Below are 24,929 nucleotides of genomic sequence, written 5' to 3'. Positions count from 1 at the left end.
CCTTTTAATTCAGTTGAAAGAGCTAGCATTGAGCTAAGGTGAGATGAGCCTAAAGCTGCAACATGTTTAATGTATTATCAATATTGATTCTGTTCTATCAAAAGATGATTTTTCATGAAGGCAGGATAGTAATTTTGTGGGTAACCATTAAAATCTTTCCCCCGTATATTTCGGAAATACCATTGGCTAGCAGATGTAGATCTTGGTCTTGAAACGTTAATAATTTTTATTTACCTTTTTCTTATGAAGGATTGCTTAGGAATCCACAACGTTACCAAGCCAGTATCATCAGTTTCTCAAGGTGTTCATTTCCTTCTCCATCCTCGGGTTTTGTATGAAATATGCACATTTGGCCTACAGGACTCAACTGAACAGGTGATTATTTAGATCATTAAATGATTATGTACAAAGTAGAAGGGTGATTTGGAGAGTGAATAAGCTATGATAAGAGAGGAATAATAGAATGAGAGCACAGGAGGAGGCCATTCAACCCATCATACATGTGCCAGCTCTTTGAAAGAGCTATCCATTTAGTCCCACCCCCTTGCCCTTTCCCCACTGTCTTAAATTTTTCCACTTCAAGTATTTATCAATTTTCTTTTTGAAAGTTACTATTGAATCTGCTTCCAACATCCTTTGCAGGCAGTGCAAGCCACATCCTCGTTATTTTCATCTTTCATCTGGCTCTTTTACCAGTTAACTTAATCTGTGTCCTCTGGTCATCAATCCTTCAGCGATTGGAAACAGTTTCTCCATATTTGCTCTATTAAAACCCTTCAAAATTTTGAACGCATCTATTAAAACTCTGTTTACTCAAAGAGCGTAAGACTTATATAAGAAATAGGAGCAGGAGTAGGCCATTCAACATTTGAAGCCTGCTCCACCATTCGATAAGATCATGGCTGATCTGATTGTGCCCTCAACTCCATCTTCCTATCTACCCCCAATAACCCTTGACCCCCTTTGTAGATCAAAACTCTGTCTGGGTCAGCCTTGAATATATTTAATGACCCAGTCTCTGCTACTCTCAAGTAGAGAATTACAAAGATTAACAACCCTCAAGAGAAAAAAATTCTTCTCAACTCTGATAAATGGGAGACCCCTTGTTCTGAAACTGTGTTCCCAGTTCTAGATTCCCATGTTTAAAAAGCAGCTGGATCTGCACCTAAAGTGCTGTAACTTGCAAGGTTACGGACCATTGCTGGAAGGTGGGTTAAAATGGGCAGCTAGTTTTTTTTAATTTTTCAGCTGGTGCAGACACGATGAGCTGAATGGCCTCTTTCTGTGCTGTAACTTTCCTATGGTTCTATGAGGGGAAACCTCCTCTCAGTATCTATCTTGTCAAGCCCCCTCAGGATTTTATATCTTTCAATAAAATCACCTCTTATTCTTCTAAACTCCAGTGAGTACACGCCCAGCCTTTCCTCATAAGAGAACCTCGTCATTCCAGGTAAATACCCTAAGGTGAACAATCCCAGCTTCTTCAGTCTCTCCATGTAATTAAAGTCCCATATAGACTCAGACATTTACAGCACAGAAGGAGGCCATTTGGCCCATCGTGTCCATGCCGGTCAACAAAGATCTGACTACACTAATCCCATTTTCTAGCGCTTGGCCCATAGCCCTGCAGGCTACGGCAATGCAAGTGAATATATAAATACTTAAATATTATGAGAATTTCTGACTCAACCACCCTTTCAGGCAGAGAGTTCAGACACCCACCACCCTCTGGGTGAAAAATTTCTCCTCAACTCCCGTCTTAGATTTAAGGTAAGAGATAGAAGGCTATGCCCCCGGTTATTGACTCCGCTACTTACGGAAAAAGTGCCTTCCTGTCCACCCTGTCTATACCCCTCTTAATCTTATACACCTCTATCTGACCCCCTCTCAACCTTTGCTGCTCCAAAGAAAACAGCCCCAGCCTATCCAATCTATCCTCAGAGCTCAGACCCTCCAGCTCAAGCAGGATCCTGGCAACTCTCCTCTGCACACACTCACGTCCTTCCTATAAGGTGGTGACCAGAATTGCATGCAGCACTCCAGTTGTGGCCTAACCAGCGTTTTACACAGTTCCAGTATAACCTCCCTGCTCTTGTATTCTATGCCTCAGCTAATAAAGGCAATTATTCCACATGCTTCTTAACCACCTTATCCACCTGCCCTGCTACCTTCAGGGATCAGTGGATATGCACACCAAAGTCCCTCTGATCTTTAGTAATTTTAGGTTCCTGCCATTCATAGTGTAATTCTTTGCGATGTTAGCCCTCCCCAAGAGCATTACCTCAGACTTTTCGGAGTTGAATTCCATTTGCCACTGTTCTGCCCGCCTGACCAGTCCATACATATCATTCTGCAGTTTATGGCTATCCTCCTCACTATTTACCACCCTACCAATTTTCGTGTCATCCACGAACTTCTTGATCATACCCCCTACACTTAAGTCTATATCATCTATATACACCACAAACAGCAAGGGCCGAGCTCTGCGGAACCCCACTGGAAATAGACTTCCAGTCACAGAAACATTCCTCTGCCATCACCCTCTGCTTCTTGCCCCTCAGCCAATTTTCTAATGCTATTCTGATAAATCTATTCTGCGTCTTCCCTAAGGTCTTGACAACCTTTCAAATGTGGTGCCCGGAATTAGACACACTACTTCAGCTGGTATCCGACCATTGATTTATAAAGTTCTACCATAACTCCCTTGCTTTTGTACTCTATAGGGGAAGGTGGACTTTTAAAGGCAAAGGAGAGGTAGGTTTGGGTATGTGCAGGGAGTTAAATCCCCTAAAAGTAATAAAAGCAAAATACTGCTGGCAATCTGAAACAAAAACAAAAATAGCTGAAAAACTCAGCAGGTCTGACAGCATCTGTGGAGAGGAATACAGTTGACTTTTCCATATGACTCGTCATCAGAACTAAGGAAATAGAGAAATGACGTGAAATATAAGCTGGTAGAGGAGGGTGGGACAGGTAGAGCTGAATCGGAGGCCAGTGATAGGTGGAGGTAAAGAAAAGATTGCCAAAGATGTCATCGACAAAAGGACAAAGGGGTGTTGACGGTGGTGATATTATCTAAGGAATGTGCTATGGGGGTAGCAAGCAGGACAAGCTAGTGGCAGATGGCCCTAATGGGAGTGAGGTCGGGTGGTTGGGGGGGGGGGGGGTGGTGGGGGGGGGAGATCAAAATGGGCTATAAGGTGGAAAAAAACAATAGATCGAAATAAATTTAAAAATAGGTGGGAAAGAAAAATATATCTTTTAAATTATTGGAAAAAGGGGGATCGGAAAGGGGGAGGAGATGGAGGAGAGAGTTCATGATTTGAAATTGTTGAACTCAATATTAAGTTCGGAAGGCTGTAAAATGCCTAGTCGGAAGATGAGGTGCTGTTCCTCCAGTTTGCGTTGAACTTCACTGGAACATTGCAGCAGGCCAAGGACGGACATGTGAGCATAAGAGCAGGGTGGAGTGTTGAAATGGCAAGCGGGGAGGTCTGAGTCATGCTTGTGGACAGACCGAAGGTGTTTCGCAAAACGGTCACCCAGTCTGTATTTGGTCTCGCCAATGTAGGGGAGACAGCATTGGGAGCAGCGAATGCAATAGAACTAAATTGAGGGAAGTGTTCACAGCACACCTCAGAGTACTTTCAGTGTTTGACAGGTGATTGCCAACCTCTGGAAGTCATTTCACCTGTCTAGGACTTCTCTCATTCAACTATACTTCCCTGCTGTCAGCCTTCACCATGTCATGGACAAGCTTATAAGGTTACATCTTGCACCTCTGATGAAGAGCAACAGCTGAAACCAACAGCAGGAAAAATGCCAGAACACGCTGCCTTCTCAGCCACATGTTGCTCCATAGAACAGAGCAGCAATCTAGCTCGAAAGAGATGAGACCCCCATCATGAGATCTCCAGTTGGCTCTTTTGACATCTATGAGCTCTGGTGCCTCAGGAGACTCAGATTTTCACAGCAGATCATTTCTGACATCTGTAGCCTCCTGAGACAAAACCTCTTCCTCAGTGGACCTGGTGGACTTAGCCCATCCAGGTACCTGTCATGGGAGGGCCAACATCCCTCACCCCAGATGTCTGCCCATCCCTTAAGTTGTGTGTTCTCTTCTGCAAGGAGAGGAAGCAGAGAGTTATGAGTGTTAGTTATAGCTTCTGTGGACAGTAGGGAAGGAACAATATTTGTGGAGGGCAATTGTGTGATATCAGTTTGAGAGAGCAATAGTCTTAGTGTTGAGATGAGGATATGAGGTACCTGGAGAGAGGTGAATGAGTGGAGCTGCAAGGTGTGTTGTTCTGAGAAGTACTGTGCAAGGCAATGCTGGGAAAATTAGAGTGTGGGGCTTTGCACATGAAAGTGTTATTCCACTCACCTTAACCATACTCCTGAGATCCTTGATCAGAGCTTAAGAAATAGGAGAAGTGGTTAAGCCATTTGGCTCCTCGAGTCATTCAATGGGATCATGGCTGATCTGATGGTGGCCTTGCTCCACTTCCCCCATAGCTTTTGACTCCCCTGTACATCAAAAATCTGTTTAACAGACAAATCCTCATGGTACACTGTTTCCAGGTTAGAGGGTCTAGACTTCCCTTGGTTCCTTCCAACCACATCTGCCAGTTCTTTCGGCAAGGCTACCCTCTCCCTTCCAGCCTTGGGAAAGATCACCTCACTATACTTCCTTGGATCCCTAAGCAGCACCTCCACGTAAGGGTGAGACACCCAGAGAACAGTTTCCCAGATTTCCACTTCAATCCTGTGGTTGCTGCACCCTCAGAAATCGATATGCAGGTGAGCCTTTGTAACCAGTGCCGTGGTGCCTTTAGTTAGAAATCCTTCCTTTGACAAATTCAGCACATGAGATCCGCCTGCGCTCCCTAAATGTTGGGAACTAGGAAGCAGTTCTTTATTGTATTATGAGCCTGATATTTATCAGTATATTTATATTTATCAGGTCAGTCTGGAAACATACTGATCGAGGACTGGAAAATGAGATCGTAATTGGTTGTATCACCCGAAAGTAGAGGAGTTTAAAATGAAAGAGCCAGAAGTCGAGGGGAACCTATTTCTGATTTTAAAGAAATTCTATTTCCACAGGAGAGATATTTAATTATTGATGGAATCAGGATGGGGGTATAAAGATTATTTCATAATTGACTACTGCAAAGCTTCTTTTTAAGAGAAGATTAATTTATTGATGTTTTGTGACCCCGAATGAAAAGGTGAAGAGTAACCATTGCAAAAGTAAAACCTGAAGATTAGAACTGAAAATGCACAGGGGATGTGTTGGCATGTGAAAAGAGAGAAGATTGCCTAAGATCTTTACAGCATTAATCTATTTTTTTCATTATTTTCTGTTTTTAATTACACGTTCCCTGAATTAGCAGTATTACTGTATATTCTCCAAGTAGGCCATGGAGTCAAATTAGACCGTAAACTAGTTTTCAATTATTTATTCATCTCTTTATTGATTTGATTTGCATGAGGATGAGTTTACAACACTATTCATTTATATATCGCCTTTAATAGAGCACAGTGTTCAAAGGTGCTTCACGGTCTAGGGTCAAACCTGAGCAGGAGTACAAGTGAGAAGGAAGTTTCTATGTGTGGGATCCATTTAGACAGATGTTGGCAACACCCAGCTTTACTTGCACCCTAGCCACCTTTGTTCTCCAAATATTTAGTGACTATTGAATTTTAGATGAGCAAAAGCTTGTTACTGCTCATCATCAGCAACACCAAACTCATGCTATTCTGTTCCACCAAACATTCAACACCTCTAGATCCTATTCCATTTCTCTCCCCGGTTTCCTGGTAATGCACAACCTCAATTCCTGTCCCTGAGCCAAATTTTAAACTCCACGTCCTTGCCCCCATTATAAAAAAAATCAAGTATTTCCATAGCATCTCTTGACTGTGCTTTTGCCTTTCCTCTACTTCCACAGAAAGTATTAGCCATACCCCAGATAATGCCACACTCATTTCTTCCAATGCTGTCTTTGTTACCCTTTCAAGTTGTATCCTTTACAAATTGAAACTTGTGCAACATGCCACACCTGCAGCCTGTTTCACAAGCTGAACTGTTTTATTTGACCCTAATTTCTAACTTTGACTCCCAATCTCCAGGCACATTGACTTCAAAATCTTTGTCCTCTTCTGTAGGTGCCTTTGTGACATTATCCCTCTACATCTCTGTATGTTCTGTAGCTTTATGTTCCAGCATGTGCACTCCCTTCTGTGTTTGGCTTCCTTTGAATCCCACCTGCTATTTAGCCTTTGCAGCCGAACCTTCCCCTTGCTCTAGAAAATCAACCTTAAACCCCTCCAATTTGTCATATCTTTCCCTTTCCTCAAAAGTTTTCTTAAATCTATCTTTTTGATCTTACCTTATCCTAGATTTCTTGGTTCATTTGCTGAAGATGTGTAGATTTTTTTTAAAATACCTTTAACAACTGGTGTTTCTCTATTGTCCTGCAGGTGAACAGTGCAGCAAAGGAAATCCTCATTTACTTAATGCAGAGTCGCCTAGTTATGAGCACTTTAAGCTGGAATAAGTTTATTGAAGCTTTATATCCTGTGATTCCAGTTCTGCAGGTAAGTTTAACTATATAATTGTGAAGCAGGACTTTTAGGCTTTTGCAGAAAATATGCCACTCTGGCTCAATTTTGATTGGTATGCAAATATTAGGATAGGAAGCAGTTAAGAGTCAACTAGTGATTTACTGAGTAATTAGAGCTAACTTAGTTAAGCACATCACTGGCTACATAAATGGCTGACCAAATAGATCAGGAGAAGAAAAGAACTTTTGGGAAATTTACCTACAGAGGTGTTGACCTGGATCAGCTCCTCGACATATCCTATGAACAGCTGATGCAGTTGTATTGTGCCTGTCAATGTAGGCGTTTGAACAGAGGTCTTTGCTGCAAACAGCAGTTCCTCCTGAAAAGGCTGTGCAAGGCGAAAAAGGAAGCTCCTTCAATGGAGAAACCAGAGGTTGTCAAGACTCATCTTCGGGAAATGGTTATCCTCCCAGAAATGATCGGTAGCATGGTTGGTCTGTACAATGGGGGAACCTTTAATCAGGTCGAAATGAAGCCTGAAATGATTGGCCATTATCTTGGAGAGTTCTTCATCACCTACAAGCCTGTCAAGCATGGCAGACCTGGTATTGGTGCCACTCTCTCCTCCAAGTCCAAGTTCATCTCTCTGAAGTAAACAGCTTACAATGGAAATGTTACGTAAATAAAATGAATTCCAGTCAAAAAAAGGGGAAACAGGTGGTCATCTGGAAATGGAGTTTTATGTCAGTGAGAGTAAAGCTCTATGTGGAAGATGTCCAAGATTTTGTTTTTGTTTTTATTACCTATATACCATTGGAGTTTTGCAGTGGTAGCAGAGGATAGTTTCTGCTTGCAAGTAAAGGATTGGAAACTAAGCTGTCTTCAGACAAAAGACTGTATTTGGAGTTAACTTTAAGAGATGAATGGCTTGGAGCCACTTTGGAAAATAGCTGAAGCAAAATGTAGAGCGTTGGGTATGGTTACCCACCGACGTTTGAGTGTCAACCTGATGAGCAATGAAAAAATGAAGTAGCCATGTGACATGGGTTATGTCCTTGCCAAAGAAAAATATGAGGGATGACTTTGGCACTTTTGCTACTGTTGGAAAGCAAAATAAGATGCAAAGTACTTTGAATTGGAGCTGAGCATTTGGACATGGATGAAGGATATGATTTATCAATAGGTTGACTTAAGTGCCTATGAGGCATGGGCAGATTTTTGACAAGTTTAGAAAGTTGGAGGATGTTTCCACAGAAGGTTACGTAATGGAATTCAGTAGACTATATGCAAGATTGTGGAACTTCTAGATGGAATTTTTGCAATCAGTACTGGCATTTAAGTTATTAGACTGTGCTAAAGTATTGAATATGGACAGACTTCTAGCTTTGATGGGAGTTAAATTTGTGGAAAGACACACACTGCCAGAGCAAATGTCAGAAGCTCCTAAAAATTCCTCGGAAAACATTCCAGTAGCATTCATGGTGCAAGTGGGCCATTTGGCGGTAAGACAGAAAATGGAAGATACAATGTTAATGGGGTGGCAAGACCATCTAGATGCAGGACGCAAGGGTTAGTACGAAAGGAGATTTATGACTAGAAACAATGAGGGCAGAAACACCTTTGACAATTATTGCAGGACAAACAAATTGGAAACTTATAATAGAAGAATGAACCCCAGAAATGACCAGGGTATGATTTGAAATATCATTATGCAATAAACTGCCCTAAATTGTATAATAAGGTGTTCGAAATTAAACATGAGGCAGATGACTCTGAGGAAGATGATATAAAGGGCCAATTTACTTTAGCAGAGGTCAGTGACTAAAGGGCATGGATTTAAACTGATTGGTGGAAAGATTAGGGGAGATGAGAAAAGATTTTTTTTAACCAAGAGGGTTTTTTGGGCCTGGAACTCGCTGCCTGAAAGGGTAATAAAGGCAGAAACCCTTAATCCGTTTAAAATCTGTCTAGATATGCACCTGAAGTGCCATAACCTGCAGGGCTGCAGACAAATGCTGGAAAGCGGCATTAGGCTCGATGGCTCATTTTCTGGCTGGCGCAGAGATGATGGGCTAAGTGGCCTCTTTATGTGCTGTAAACTTTCTATGATTCTTTTCTATGAAAATATTGACCAAAGAAAGGACATTGTGTTAGTTAGAAGAACATGTGAACATACAAATTAGGTGCAGAACTAGGCCACTTGGCCCCTCGAGCCTGCTCTGCCATTCAAGAAGATCATGGCTGATCTAATTGTAACCTCAACCCCATATTCCTGCCTACCCCTGATAATCTTTCATCCCCTTGGTAATCTAGAATCTATCTAGCTCTGTCTTAAAAATATTTTAAGACTCTGCTTTCACTGCACTTTGAGGAAGAAAGTTCCAAAGACTCACCACTCTCTGAGGAAAAATGTTTCTTCATCTGTCTTAAATGAGCGATCCCTTATTTTGAAACAGTGACCCCTAGTTCTAGATTCTCCCATAAGAGGAAACACCCTCTCCACATCCACCTTGTCAAAACTCCTCAGGATCGTGCATATTTCAATCAAATCGCTTTACACTCTTGTAAATTCCTTTGGATACAAGCCTAATCTGTCCAACCTTTCCTTATAAGGCAACCCATCCATTCCTGGTATTAGTCTAGTAAACCTTCTCTGAACTGCTTCTAACACATTAACATCTTAAATAAGGAGACCATTACTGTACACAGTAGTCCAGATGTAGCCTCACCAGTGCCCTGTACAACTGAAGCATAACCTCTATTTTTGTAACCAAATTCCCACTCAGTAAATGATAACATTCTATTAGCTTTCCTAATTACCTGCTGTACCCGCATATTAGCCTTTTGTGATCCATGCACTAGGGCACCCAGATCCCTCTGAATCTCAGAGCTCTGCAATCTCTCACCATTTAGATAATAAACTTTTTTTTTCATGCTGCCAAAATGAAGACTTTTGCACATGCCCACTACTCCATTTGCCAGATCTTTGCCCACTCACTTAACCTATCTATGTCACTTTGTAGCTTCCTTATATCCTCTTCACAATTTACTTTCTTACCTATCTTTATGTCATCAGCAAATTTAGCAACCATTCCTTCAGTCCCTTCATCCAAGTCATTTATATAAATTGTAAAAAGTTGAGGCCCCAGCACTGATCCCTGTTGCACACCACTCATCACATCCTGCCATCCAGAAAAATACACATGCCAACTTTCTGCTTCCTGTTAGCTAGTCAATTTTCTATCTATGCCAATACGTTGCCCCTATACCATGAGCTTTTATTTTACATAATAACCTTTGATGTGGCACTTTATCAAATGCCTTCTGGAAATCTAAGTACAGTAAGTTCACCAGTTCCTCTTTATCCACAGCACATGTGACTCCTTCAAAAAACTCCAATAAATTGATTAAAAATGATTTCCCATTCACAACACCATGTTGATTCTGCCCAGCTGCTTTGAATTTTTTGAAGTGACCTGTTATAAAGTCTTTAATGATAGCTTCTAGAATTTTCCCTATGACAGAAGTTAGGTTAACTGGCCTGTAGTTTCCTGCTTTCTGTCTCCCTCCCTTTTTGAATAAAGGAGTTACATTTGCTATTTTCCAATCTGATAAACCTTCCACGAATCTAGGGAATTTTGTAAAATTAAAACCAATGCGTCAATTATCTCACTAGCTGCCACTTTCAAGACCTTAGGGTGAAGCCCATCTGGACCTGGAGAATTGTCAGTGTGCAACTCCAATTGCTCAATATCACTTCCCCAGTGATTGTAATTTTCCCAAGTTCCTCCCTCCCTCCCATTTCCTGATTTACAGCTATTTGCGGGATGTTACTTGTGTCCTCTATAGTGAAGACCGAAGTAAAATATCTGTTTAATTCATCCACTATCTCCCCACTTACCATTATCAATTCCCCAGATGCACTGTGTATAGAACCAATGCTTACTTTGTTAACTCTTATTTAAATATCTATAGAAACTCTTTCTATCTGTCTTTATATTACTAGATAGCTTTCTCTCATACTCTAACCTTTTCCTCCTTATTAATCTTTTTGTCAATCTTTGCTGTTCTTTATATTCTTAACAATCTTCTGATCTGCCACCCATCTTTGTGTATTTATATGCTTTTTCTTTAAATTTGATACTGTCTTTAACTTTTTGGGTTAACCATGGATGGTGGATCCTCCGCTTGGAATTTTTCTTTTTCATTGGAATGCACATATTCTGTGTATTCTGAAGTATCCTGTGTAGTTACAATTAGGGGGCTTGTACATCACTCTGTCAAGTGACTTCTTACTTTTATCATTTCTTATCTCAACCTGCACCACTTCTACACCTGGTTTCCTGAACCGAGGTTATCCCTCTAGTGTGTTAATACCATCATTAATTAGCAGAATCACCTCTCCACCTTTCCCTAACTTCCTGTCCTTCCTAAATGTCATTACCATTCAATATTCAGGTCCCAATCTATGTCATCCTGTAGCCATGCCTCTATTGGCTATCAGACCGTACTTATTTATTTCTATTTGCGCTATCAGTTCATCTGTTTTGTTTTGAATGCTACGTGTGTTTAGATACAGAGCCTTTAGTTTTGTCCCTTTTTTTAGCGTCTAGGTGATGAATGTGTTGGTTGCAGAGCTCTTCAGTTGTGCGCTGCTAGATGGTGGATGCACGTCTGGTGTGTGTAATAGACTGGCTAAAGTGCTACCTAGATGCCTTAAGTGACAACCCGAACAAGGTTAAGGAATTTGAGAGTTCCATCAGTTTCAGATTTGGCGATGATAGCACACTAAAATCTTTAAGAAGAGTGATGATTCCATGTAAGATAGCTGGAGTCAATAATTTTATCAACATGGGCGTAGTGTTCAGTGAATACCATAACTGTTGAGCAGGCTGTCGATTCTTGAAAAAAGGCAAATGAAACAGGACATAGAAAATGACAAGGCCATTGTATTTGGAAAACCTGTGGATTTACTGTTTACACAATCTAGGCACTATTGTATTCCTTTAATGAAACCTAACTTTTTCTACCAAGGAGATTAAAGAAGTGCTATTAGCATCAGGGGATAGGAATTTAAAAGACAAAAACCTAATTGTGTTAAAGTTGTGATGGCAATTTGCCTATCCCTCTTCCCAAAGGTTAAAAGGGATGGAGAGTACACTAAATTTATAGAGGAGATAAGCGTGGGTGTGATATTTGTACAAAGTACAGAAGTACACTGCCGCGGCCCATAGTGAGTCTACCCTTGATGAGGGATTTCAATGAAGTCGTGGCTATGGATTTAAAGGTATGGGTTAAAAAAAAAATTCATTTTACATTTCGTAGATTTAGCCAGTCAACTAGGTTTAACTAGTCGACAAACATACATAGTAAAGAAAATAATTGTGGATCAGGTAATGAATAAGTGGATATGGACCGGACTAGGGCCACTAGCAAAGTTCCTCACTGATATTGAGGGGAATTTGCCAATGATGAATCTCGGGATATGTGCGAAAACATGAATATAATAGTTATGCATAGGACAACAGAGGAATCATGCGGTGATAGATGAGCTGCTTCGTAAAATTTTGGCAGATAAACCAAGCTGTAAATTAACAACTGTAAATTAAATTTGTCCTGTGTCCAAGATATCTTTGTCAAATTTCTCCTTAGCTCCCGCCTATCCTTGACCTTCTATTTTGCTCCACCTGGACAGTATAAAATCATCACATTTCTACTTCTCTTTAACTCTGTTTCTCTTTCCACAGATGCTGCCAAATCTGCTGAATTTTTCCTGCAATTTCTGATTTTATTTCAGATTTCCAGCATTTGCAGTATTTTGCTTTTAATTTAATTAAGTTGTAAATTTACGTCTGCCCGAGCATGGGCTGTCTATGCCAAGATTTCACTGCAGATGGCTGGGGGCTATAGTTCATATCAATTGATTTTAAGCAGGAATCCAAAAATTCCTTCAGCCCTGAGTGATCATCCTCCAGCTTGGGAGGGAACGATGATGAGCTCAACTTTTTGAGAATTTGAATGCACTGCACAAGGGCAGAAGAGCATTCCTTAAAGCTGAAGTTTCAGGAAAAATTCAGTGAGCCTTAAGACAGAATGTACGGCCATTGGAAATTATTTTCAATCAGAGATAGATGGTGTACTACAAAAGAGAAGGACTTAATGAGTGAAATGGCCTAGGAAAGGTTATTGGTAAGGATGGTAAAAGTAATTTTACAGCATGGGAACCAGACTATTCAGGTACACTCATCGAGGTTAGTTGCCATGGATTGCAAATTTGTGGGTCCAGAAAGGGTTTTCAAAAGTGATGAGGAACCATGTACTTCTCATACCCACATTTTGCATAATTATGAGGACCAGATTGCTGCAATTGACAAGATGTCTGAAGATGGGGACAGTAATTTAGGTGAGGTGATTTGTCCCAAAGGACAACTGTCTAAAGCTGGCACTAAAGTTACATACTTGCCAGAAGAGGCCAGTCAATGGAGGGATGCAACGATTGTAGGTAGAGCAGGGAAGGCCACTGGAAAATATAAAAACTGGTTAAATGTACAAGATATGGGGCAGGAGGTTAGGACCATGGATTGGAAACGTGAAGTACAAAAATGGGAGGCATGAAAATGTGAGTTTGGACAGTGGGTCTGGGAGTGAATGTACCCCTAGGAAGAGATCATAAACTGTTGAAAGAACATCTGTTAATAGGAGGGGGAGATGAAACAGTGGCAGTCCAGAACGAAACAGAAGGCAGGATAGAGGACATAGTGTAATAAGGTCAAGAAATATGGCACAGACTAGGAATGCTATAAAGAGCAAAAGCCCGGGTGATCGAGAAGTCTTAGTGGCTTCCAGCAATTAGAAAGCAAATTAATAAAAGATGACACAGCAAGAATCACACACCTAGAGAGAATTTGGTGTGTACACAGAGATGCCAGATAGGGGACAACTGGCCTCTCATAGGTGGATATGCACCAAAAAGATGCTTTCTGGTGGCACTTATGAAACTAAATCCAGGCTAGTGGCACAAGGTTTGAAGAAAAATTGGGTGACCAAAATATAAGAGTAGATTTGCCTATGGCAGGAAAGGTCATTTTGAAGATCATCTTGGTTTTGTTAGCTGCATATTCTTGGGAATGCCATTCAATGGATAGTAAAGCTGCTTATTTGCAGGGAGACCAGCCTCAAAGGGAAGTTTTACCCTGCCCTTTGAAAGAGGTGCCAAATGCAGAAGGGACACTCTGGAAATTAAATGCGTATATGGTTTAAATTACGCCTCTAAAGTTTGGTATTTCTCAGTGAGGTCAGTTTTACTAAAATTGGGCTGCGTGCAGTTGAAAGTTGACTTACTGGCACCATGGAGGGAAATTTTCAGGCGTCTTCATGATACGTGTCGGCGATTTTTTGTGGGGTGACAGTAGTGAATTTGAAAAGATTGTCATTAATGGGCTTAGAACAGAGTTCAAAATTGGAAGTCAGGCTTCTGGGGTATTTTAAATACATCGGATTGGGAATCAGGCACAGTGGATCAAATATCATCCTATTCAGAGAATGTAAATCAGATCCCAATTAGTTGTGGTAGGGCCTCATAAAAAGATACAGTGGCTTCTAAAACTGAAAGAGGAATTCAGAAGTCATACGGACTCGAAACGTTAACTGTATTCCTTTCTGCAGATGCTGCAGATCTGCTGAGTTTTCCAGGTATTTTTATTTTTGTTTTTGTTTTTAATCCAGATGTCTAATTGGGCAACTGAATTGGCTCAGCAAACAAACAAGGCTTGTGTCAGTTTTGATATTTTAGAATTGAAGATTGAAGAAATTATTTGGACAAACAAAATATTGAAAAAGCTAAAAATGAAGCATTGTGTCTTGAAATTCCCCTTCGTGTGATGCTAGGAATATGAAACCAATTGTTTTAGTGACTTGTCTTATGCAAATCTATGTGATAGGTTTTCAAGCACAGGAGGATTTATAATATTTCTCATGGTGGGGCGAAGGGGTACCTGTTGCCCTTTGGTGTGGGAAGCTTAAAAGATAGGGAGAGAAATAGAGTGCTTCAGCAGCAGAAACTCTCACCCTTGTTGAGGCAGTAGATATGGCATTCTTTAGTATGAAGGTAGTAGAAGAAATTTCAAATTTTAAAAGATTCAGGACCTATTGAATGTTTCATAGACAACAGATCACTTTGGGATAATGTGCATTCCACAAATTGCATTAATGAATAAAGATTATGAATTGATATTGCGAGCATAAAACAAATGTTAGGGAATAAGGAAATTTCCAAAATCAAATGGGTTGATACCAGCTACTAATTGTCGAATTGTTTCATGAAAAGAGGTGCGAGCTCCAAGAAATTATTGGAGCCATAAAATACATTTTTTGTGGATGTTTTTATACATGTTTTCTTTTTTTAAGAAAGGGGGGATAGGGAGATTGTATGTGAAAAAAATTTGATTGTATTGTGTTAAGAAAAATTCATCTTTATATCTTTGTTCCACTTAAGTATTTCTTTTTTAAGAAAAAGAGGGGAATCTGTTAGGATAGGAAACAGTTAAGAGCCAAATAGTGATTAAGTGAGTAATTAGAGGTAAATTGGTTAAGCACATCACTGGGTGCATAAAAAGGTGGTTATCTGGGAATGGAGTTTTATGTCAGTGAGAGCGAAGTTCTATGTGGAAGAAGTCAGGGTTTGGTTTCTGTCTTTATTATCTACTAACCATTGGAGTTTTACAACAAAGTCCTTTTGAATGACAGTGAACTAGCGTTTGTTTATTTATCCAATACCTGGGCAGATATTGTAAAATGCAAACAAACAGAGATTGCTTATCACTGTATCCTGCTTTACTTCAACACATCATGTATTACCATGTAAGTTAGTTACCTTTGATAGGGGAGTTAAGTACACACACTTAATAAAACCAGGCTGTGGAGTAAGAAATGAGCTTCATTAACATTGACAAAATTAAGCATTATAATTCTACAGGTTCAATATCATCAATGAGTTCCAGTGCATATTGGTGTAGTTCACCAGTTACATTGGCATTCCTTTGCAGCAAAAATGAATTTGTGCCATGTTTCGGTGAATATATTTTACTGCAATGCTTTTTTCTGATTTTGCTTCAGAACATATAATTTGTGCATCAGTGAGCAAGGGGCAGCAGCTCCATGGAGTTTTCTTTTTATATGGCACATTCTCTGGTGAAGCAAATATTCTATCGCGAACTGGGTGATTTGTGGCACACAAGCAATTATATTATAAAGTCCAGATGTTCCCCATGAGCTCTAGTTATCAGGCAAAATGCCTTAGATAAGCTTTCTAAAGCACCAAAGTTATTGAGTTTAGAGAGAGAATGGAATTGAACACAATTATAATATTAATAGAAAATAAAGTTCCTCAGTTGCTGGAAATCTATAATAAACACAGCAAATGTATTGTTTTTCTTCTCAACTGCTGCCTAAATTGCTGAGTGTTTCCAACATTATCCATTTGTGTTTTATTCTGAACTTGTCACATGGTTAAAATTCAGTCTAGAATAATTAATACCATTCTAAGGACATTTAAACTGTAATATTATGATTATTTTCTCTTTATTCCCTTCATTATCATCTCTTCATACTACATGGCACCAAGATTTAAAATTAGTAGCTATAATTAATATCCCTCCTGAAAATTGTACATCAGTGACTTTGTTGACTGGACTTTTGGAATTCTCTTGCATGTGTGTGAGAGACACACCACTATCAGCATATTTGTTCCATTTGAAATGATTATCATGATGTAAGAAGACCATCTTTAATGGCTGTTTTCATTGTTTTTTAATAGTTATTCTTCTCTTTTACTAATGTGTGTGTGTTTGTCATTTGCACACAGTCCCATCTGAATTACTTTGATTGCTGCTTACGTAGAACAGAAGTAGACCATTCAGCCCCTTGCACCTGCTGTGCCATTCATTTCGATTAATTCCATTTACCTGCTTTTGATGCACATCCCAAAATAGTGTTTCCTAACAAAAGTCTTATCCAAATCCTTCCTGAAAATTTCAATTGATCCAGCATGTTGGGAGAATTAATTCAGTTCTTCACCACCAGCTAAATGCAAAAATCTCCAAGTGGTCTAAGCTCTATTTTTAAGATTGTCGTCTTTTTCTGGATTCGCCTATCAGCAGAAATACTTTCTCTATATTGAATCACTTAATCATTTTAAATACCTCAGTTAGATTACCCCACAACCTTCTCAACTCGAGGGAAATAAAGGCAAGTTTATGCAACTTGTCCTTGTACTTTAACCCTTTAAAACCCAGGAGCATTCTTGTAAATTTGTGCTGCACCCACTCTAAGTCTAATATATCTTTCCTGAAGTGTGGTGCCCACAACTGCATGCAGAGCTCCAGATAGGGTCTGATCTAGACTTTGTGCAGCTGAAGTTTAATTTCCTCACTTGCAATAAAAACCAACATTCCATTGGATCTTTAGATTCACTTTTGTACCGGTGTACATGGACAATCCCTTTGTTTCTCCACAGCTCATAGTTTCTTACTTTCAGGAAGTATTTTGCTTTCTCGTTCTCAGATCCAAAGTGGATGATTTGACATTCCGTACACTGACCTCCATTTTCTATTGTTTTTCCCATTCACTTAGTCTGTCTATGTCTCTGTAGTTCTTTTCCTAACTGCACAAATTAGTTAACCTGGTGTCATCTGCACATTCGAATAAGCAACTTTCTGTATCAAAAGTTATTAATACATATGGTAAAAAGCTGAGGCCCCAGTACAGCTCACTGGCAATTACCACTTGTTACGTTCCACTAGTCAGAGAACAAACCCTTTAACTCCTGTATCTGTTTCCTACCCTCAACTAATTACCAGCCCATATCACAAGCTTGCCTCCCACCCTTTGGAAATCCATGCTAACTCTCGTTGATCAGCTTGTACTTGGCCAGATGCTCAGCCCAGTAAATTCCACATAATTGATGTTAAACGGACAAGTCTGTAGTTAAAATTTCCCCCTCCTTTCTTTTTCAATAATGGAAGTACATTTGTTTTTATTTCTAATCTTAAGGTACAATGTGAGTCGAGAGAGCATTGGAAAATTGCCATTAATTCATCCAAAATTTCCCTTTTTTTTTTTGAGACTCTTTTGTGGAAACCATCAAGCCCTGAAGACATTTATCTTAAGTCCCATTATTTTCTCAATTATCATTTTTGTGATCTGTATTAAATCCACTCGATTTGTCAACCCCCCACCCCCCACCTCTTTGACTTTTATTTAGGTTCCTTGCAAAGTATTTTATCTTTTCTCTATTGCCATTTCAATGGGTTTTGACTGCAGTTCCTAAAGATGGCTTTATTCCATATGCCTCATTGGTTTTTACTCTTGGATTATACCACCCTCCTCATTGATGCAATCTCTCTAACTGGATGCTTTGAGTGTAAATGGAGATAGTTTAGCAGATCAGCTCCTTTGTTAATCAGTGTACCTTGACGTGTAATTTCAGATGTTCCCTTATGCTTCTATAAAAGCCCACACATCGATAGTTCATCAGGCTGAGCTACATCATTTAAGAGCTGCTGATTAAATATTACACTTAAGCCCACATGTCTATTGAGTACCTGTGTTTGAGTCTCAAATGGTGTTTGTTCCAGTTTTGAAGTCTTCTCATACCTTATGTTCTCTGGTTTTTCTAGGGCTTTGCAGCTACAGAAGGTCCACTAGGAAGCTGCATCCTTGCACTGAGTGAGCCATGCAACGAAGCTACTGCTGGCATTCTATCACGCACAGCCAGGATTCGTGCCTCTCTTCGACTTTTTATGAACAAATTGCATTTGTAAGCATGTTCTAATTTATTTTGAAATGAACCACTTTTTGAACTGAGATGCAGCTATTAAGTTCAGTAAAATTAGAAAGAACACTTCACACCCATGAAGAACTTCTGAAGCACGGTTAGTTGTTTAACTCCTTTCTCTGTCTCCTACCCTCAATTAAATACCAGCCATATCACAAGTTGACCTCCCACCCTTTGGAAATCCATGCTAACTCTCCTTGATCAGCTCTTACTTGTCCGTATGCCCACTGCAAGGTCTCACAAACACATGACAAATTAATTGGTTGCTACTGATCCCATGATACAAGTCAAAGAAGACCAGAGAAGACATTTCAATGTCCTGGAAAATACTTATCCCTCAACCAAAACCACGAAAGCAGATTATCTGGTCATTGTTGTATGTGGAACCTTGCCGTGCACATATTAACCATTGTTTTCCTATGGTATAGCAGTAACTTCACTAAAAGATATATTGATAAAGTGGGATGAAGTAATCTGGGAGGTGGCTTGTTGGGAGTATAAGCAACGGTGTAGTAGACCTGTTTGGTCAAATGGTTTGTTCTTGTGCTGTAAATTCTGTGTAAAAGTACTCTTTGAAATGCCCTGAGGTTAGGAAAGGTTCTTAAATTGCTCATCCTTCCTTTCTTGTACTTACTTTAGTATGATTTCATGAAGATAATGAGTCACAATGATGAACAATTCAAGTTTCTTGGTTTACTGATGGTAGAAAAATTAAAAATTAGAATTCAAATTCACTCTAGGTCATTTCAACAGCGAGAAGCAGATGCTACATGTTACTTTTTGGAAAAACATTTTGCATTAAAATCAAGCCTTTAGCATTCTTTGCCGGAGTATCATTATCAATGCTATTTTTTAAATATATAACCTGCAACATGTCTAACTATAGGAAGTTCCTTGTTTGGAAGAGCTGTGATGGTTATTGATCTCCCAACATGCTGCATGATTGAGTTATAAGATGTAGGTTAGCACAAAAGTTACACGTTGACTTCCCAATCTCATGAGGCTACCTGAGAGACGTTCCATTATTTGGGCAAATGCTTCCCCACAAGACAAGTGGACCTTCAAAACACTTCCAAATAACCATCTGTGGGGCTGCATTGGTTGTAAAATTCTAGGAACAAATGACCTGCCAGGCTTCTCTACTGGTAAATACAGGTAGGGGTAAAATTCCCCATTGTTTCTCATTAATAGATACTGACCTTTGTTCTGTCAGCAGATAGAATTACATGGAATGTACAGCACAGAAACAACCCAACTTGATCAACTGGTGTTTATGCTCCACACACGCTCCTTTCCATCTGACTTCATCAAACCCTATCAATCTGGAATTAAACATTTCAGAGTTTATTTGTAGGAAAAACAAATGAGGATAATTTATTCCTCCCTTGAAGGTTTTTTAATAATAGTTGAGGTAATGGTAGAAAAAATTTAAATTCGTACACCAATTTTAAATTAACTTGAAAAGTTTGATCTCTGAAAAAGAAATGTGATATAAAAATAAGATTAAAAGGTACCTGCTGGTGCACCAATTCTTTGTTGAATTACACATAGAAATCTAATAATAAACCTGTGAGAAGCAATGGAAGTAAAATGATAGAACTCCCACTGCAATGATCAAACGACAGTATCGTACAGGGTTAAGGACACAACTCATCTCAAAGAATAATTGGATCTTTTCCATAGCCATTAAAATAAATTTATTGGACTGGGAATATTTGATGTAATGCAAATCTCTAGCCAGATATGATTTGCAGTATTAGTTTACCCTCCATCAATTTATTACAGAAATGGAATTATATTGTAGAGACGTTAACTTCTGTGTTAACAGTGTGTCAGTTAAATGGCTGAAATTCTGATATTTAATTTATTCTACATTCCAAATATCTTACAGATACCATTATTATAGCACCAGATTGAATATGAGGAGAGTCACCCTTTAATACATTTTTTGGGAGCACATGTTTTGTGCACTCCTGTAGGAACACTTCGGACATGAACCATTTGTGCAAATTAGCCATTAATTTTCTTTTGGGGGAGGAGAAAAATTGAGGCCATTATAAAATTGTGTCAGTCTTGACCACAGATCAACCCCCAACTGATAGCTTCTCATGGACATTAGTTCATTTGATCTGTGTCAGCTTGTATGAACATGACTGATGATCAGTAGTCACCAGTCTAACCTGGCTTTTTTGTTTTAGTGCAGCACTGTCACAATTTGAGGCCAGCTACAAAGGGAAGTAAGGGAGCTTGATTTAATTCATTACCTTTGTTAGGCCAAGACAAAAATAGTGTTCTGGTACCAGATCCACCTTGTTATACATCCTGTAATTATACTAATTTTAACATTTGTCTGTTTCTCAATCAAAGTCTAACTAATCCTTTCAAAAGGACTTTGCACTCAGGTGACCAATTGTCTGTTGCAAAAGTGGAGTTTCCTGGAGCTGTAGCTCTTCCTGTTATTTCACAATAAAATGTTCACTGGCATTTCTGTTCCTGAAATTGAGACCCTGAGCTTGGAACCTAAATTCTCATTCCATGTAAGGGAATATTTCTTCACCCCTTTCTCTTTCATTTGTAGAATCCTCAGGTAAAGGCCACCAGGGTAACTGTCATAGCCCCACACTGGCCCCCATGCAGGACCTTCGGTCACAGCTAGATGGCTGCATTTGCTACTAACCTCTCCTTGACTGCTTTGCTGTTGAATAGATGAGAAACCAGGGGATTACTGTTCAAAGTGGCAGAGAATGATGATGGCAACCAGAACTCTTTGAAGCATATTTTTAATGCCCTTCTCAAGTATTTATTCAATTCCCTTTTGAGCATTACTATTGAATATTTTTCCATTGCCCTTTCAGGCAGTGCATTATAGGTCTCAACAATTTTTTATGTAAGAAAATAAATGTTTCCTCGTGCTACCTCTGGGTCTTTTGACAATCACCTTAAATCTGTGCCCCCTGGTTAATGGCCCTTCTGCCAATGGAAATAGTTTCCCCTTATTTACTCCCAAACCTGTTCATGCCTTTGAGCACCTCTATCAAATCTTCTCTTGATCTTAAACAAAAACAGAATTACCTGGAAAAACTCAGCAGGTCTGGCAGCATCGGCGGAGAAGAAAAGAGTTGACGTTTCGAGTCCTCATGACCCTTCGACAGAACTTGAGTTCGAGTCCAAGAAAGAGTTGAAATATAAGCTGGTTTAAGGTGTGTGTGTGGGGGGCGGAGAGATAGAGAGAGAGAGAAGTGGAGGGGGGGGTGTGGTTGTAGGGACAAACAAGCAGTGATAGAAGCAGATCATCAAAAGATGTCAACGACAATAGTACAATAGAACACATAGGTGTTAAAGTTAAAGTTGGTGATATTATCTAAACGAATGTGCTAATTAAGAATGGATGGTAGGGCACTCAAGGTATAGCTCTAGTGGCGTTTTTTTTTAAAATGGAAATAGGTGGGAAAAGGAAAATCTTTATAATTTATTGGAAAAAAAAGAAGGGGGAAACAGAAAGGGGGTGGGGATGGGGGAGAGAGCTCACGACCTAAAGTTGTTGAATTCAATATTCAGTCCGGAAGGCTGTAAAGTCCCTAGTCGGAAGATGAGGTGTTGTTCCTCCAGTTTGCGTTGAGCTTCACTGGAACAATGCAGCAAGCCAAGGACAGACATGTGGGCAAGAGAGCAGGGTGGAGTGTTAAAATGCCATTTTAACACTCCACCCTGCTCTCTTGCCCACATGTCTGTCCTTGGCTTGCTGCATTGTTCCAGTGAAGCTCAACGCAAACTGGAGGAACAACACCTCATCTTCCGACTAGGGACTTTACAGCCTTCCGGACTGAATATTGAATTCAACAACTTTAGGTCGTGAGCTCCCTCCCCCATCCCCACCCCCTTTCTGTTTCCCCCTTCTTTTTTTTCCAATAAATTATAAAGATTTTCCTTTTCCCACCTATTTCCATTATATAAAAAAAAACCCCACTAGAGCTATACCTTGAGTGCCCTACCATCCATTCTTAATTAGCACATTCGTTTAGATAATATCACCAACTTTAACTTTAACACCTGTGTGTTCTATTGTACTATTGTCGTTGACATCTTTTGATGATCTGCTTCTATCACTGCTTGTTTGTCTCTACAACCACACCCCCCCCTCCACCTCTCTCTCTCTCTCTATCTCTATCTCTCCGCCCCCCACACACACACACCTTAAACCAGCTTATATTTCAACTCTGTCTTGGAATCGAACTCAAGTTCTGTCGAAGGGTCATGAGGACTCGAAACGTCAACTCTTTTCTTCTCCGCCGATGCTGCCAGACCTGCTGAGTTTTTCCAGGTAATTCTGTTTTTGTTTTGGATTTCCAGCATCCGCAGTTTTTTTGTTTTTATTTCTTCTCTTGATCTTCTCTGCTCTAAGGAGAAAAACTCCACCTTCTCCAATCTCTCCACATAATTGAAGTCCTTCATCCCTGATACTATTCTGTTAAATTTCTGTACTTTCTCTAGGCCTTGATGTCCTTCCTAAAGTGTGCACAGAATTGAACAGCTACTCTAAGATCTAACCAGTAATTTATAAAGATTTAGCATAACGTTTTTGCTTTTTACTCTAGCCCACTATTTATAAAGCCAAGGATCCCATGTTTTTTTAAACAGTCATCTCAACTTGTCCTGCCAACTTCAAAGATTAATGTATGCACACTCCTGAGTTCTGTTTCTGTGCCCCCTTTAGAATTGTATGAATTAGTATGTATTGCGCCTCCTAATTCTTCCTACCAAAATGTATCACTTCACACTTTTTTTAAAAAAAAGAAAATCTCTTTTAGCATTGTACCTCTGGTATGATGGCTTGTCAACAACCAATTCCGACAAGTACAACGCATGATTGAGTGACTTGCTGCATTTGGCGCAGTAAACACAACATCTTTAGCTGTCCAAAATCACCTCCAGCCACCTTGGCTCATTTTGTTGCTGTGATGATCCATCATCTGTGTGGATCCTTTTCATAACGTGTGCTTTTAAGGGTTCTTTTTCCTTAGACATGATGGAGCCAAATTCGTATCAGGTTTTGTTTATTGTATCAATTTTAATTACACTTCCTATATTCAGCAGTGTTCTCTGTTGTATAACAAACCTTGTATTTGATCATATGCCTCCTTTGTTGCTCTCATTTTAACTCTATCTTTAGTCATCCAGGGAGCTCTAGCTTTGGATGTCTTTCCTTTCCCCTCATGATCATTTGCCCCCCTATCTGATTCCTCCAATTTCTCTAGTGCTATTTGTGTCTCCCAGTCCTATGTGTTTCTCCTTTCTAATGTTTCATGCTGGTGCCCATTATCCTGCCAAATTAGTTTAAATCCTCTCCTACTGTACAAGTTGAGCTTTCTGTCAGGATATTGGTGCCAGAACTGTTCAGCTGGTCCTGGTCCAAATGCCCCAGGAAACTAAAGTCTGCCCTCTGAAGTCTTTTCTCCTGCACCATTTCCCCAGCCACACACTAACCCATCTTATTCTGCCGTTCCTATACGCACTCGTGTATGGCACTGGGAACAATTCAGAGTTTGCTACCTTGAGTTTCTACTCTTCAATTTCCTTCTGAAACTCTGGCTGCAGAATCCTAATCCTTTTCATTCTGATGTCATTGATTACTGTGTATTCACCTTCTCCCTGTAGAATGTTCTGCACCATCTCAGTGAAGCCCTTTACTCTGACACCAGGGAGCAACATACCATGCAGGACTTAAGCTGGTGTTTACAGCAAGATCTGTCTATCCCCTTGTGTGTCAAATCCCCCATGAGGCACAGTATTTCTACATTTTGTTGTGCTGCTCTATGCATCCATTTGCCTCAAATTGCTATGGATATTCTTTAGACTGCAGTATCCTGAGGTGTTGTCACCTTCACCAAAAGTGTTGAAAACCAGTTTGAAATGGTCACACTCTTATAGGCTTCCTTTACTGTCTGCCTTTTCCCAACCTGCTGGATAGTCACCCGCTTGCTAGTGTCCTGAACGCTCTGTTGCAGCATAGCCATCTCTTGAACCATGCACAGAAGTAAATATTCTACCTCCCGAGTTCAGAAACCTTGAGCTCCAGTTTAAGCAACTAGAAACACATATCCTAGGTGGTTATCGGGGAAACACGAAGTGTTCTGATGTGGGACGAGAATTATGGGTAATGGCCCTTAGCTGCCTCGTAATTTTAAGCTCAAAGTTGTATAGTAAAAATGTGTGTATAATATATATCGTTTTAGTTTCATATTCTCCATTATTTATTATTCAATTATTTATATATATATCAAATTTTTATTTAATATAATTCTGATCCCTCTAATGTTGCTGTACTCAATTTTTACTTTATCCCTTTAGATTTAATTACTCTGATTATTTATATATTTACTGTTACCCCTTGATTTAAAGCATTAAACGCCACCTTCCTTCTCTGCACCAAAGTCTTGTGCTGTTGATCCAGACTGCCTTAATTGGCATGAACATAGGACTGTATTTTGGATTCCTATTCAAATTCTCTCTGAAATGCCAGTTTTCT

General features: G+C 39.7%; 2 protein-coding genes across 3 annotated transcripts in view; both read left to right on the top strand.

Moving 5' to 3' along the window:
• rttn (rotatin) overlaps positions 1-24,929 on the top strand; it is a 218,535-nt gene that overhangs the window by 73,134 nt on the left and 120,472 nt on the right. For both annotated transcript variants that reach the window (XM_041190273.1, XM_041190274.1), the window contains 3 exons: positions 250-375; positions 6,487-6,603; positions 18,246-18,385. In XM_041190273.1, the coding sequence (XP_041046207.1) occupies positions 250-375; positions 6,487-6,603; positions 18,246-18,385 (383 nt within the window). The remainder of the gene's footprint in view (positions 1-249; positions 376-6,486; positions 6,604-18,245; positions 18,386-24,929) is intronic.
• LOC121279230 (40S ribosomal protein S15-like) lies at positions 6,779-7,225 on the top strand. Its single transcript, XM_041190275.1, has one exon. The coding sequence runs from the start codon at positions 6,779-6,781 to the stop codon at positions 7,223-7,225; it is 447 nt and encodes a 148-aa protein (XP_041046209.1).

The sequence above is a fragment of the Carcharodon carcharias genome, chromosome 6 (assembly GCF_017639515.1).
Source record: "Carcharodon carcharias isolate sCarCar2 chromosome 6, sCarCar2.pri, whole genome shotgun sequence".
NCBI classification, from domain to species: domain Eukaryota; kingdom Metazoa; phylum Chordata; class Chondrichthyes; order Lamniformes; family Lamnidae; genus Carcharodon; species Carcharodon carcharias.
Note: the sequence above shows the minus strand (reverse complement) of the source record. Positions and strands in the feature narration are given on the sequence as shown.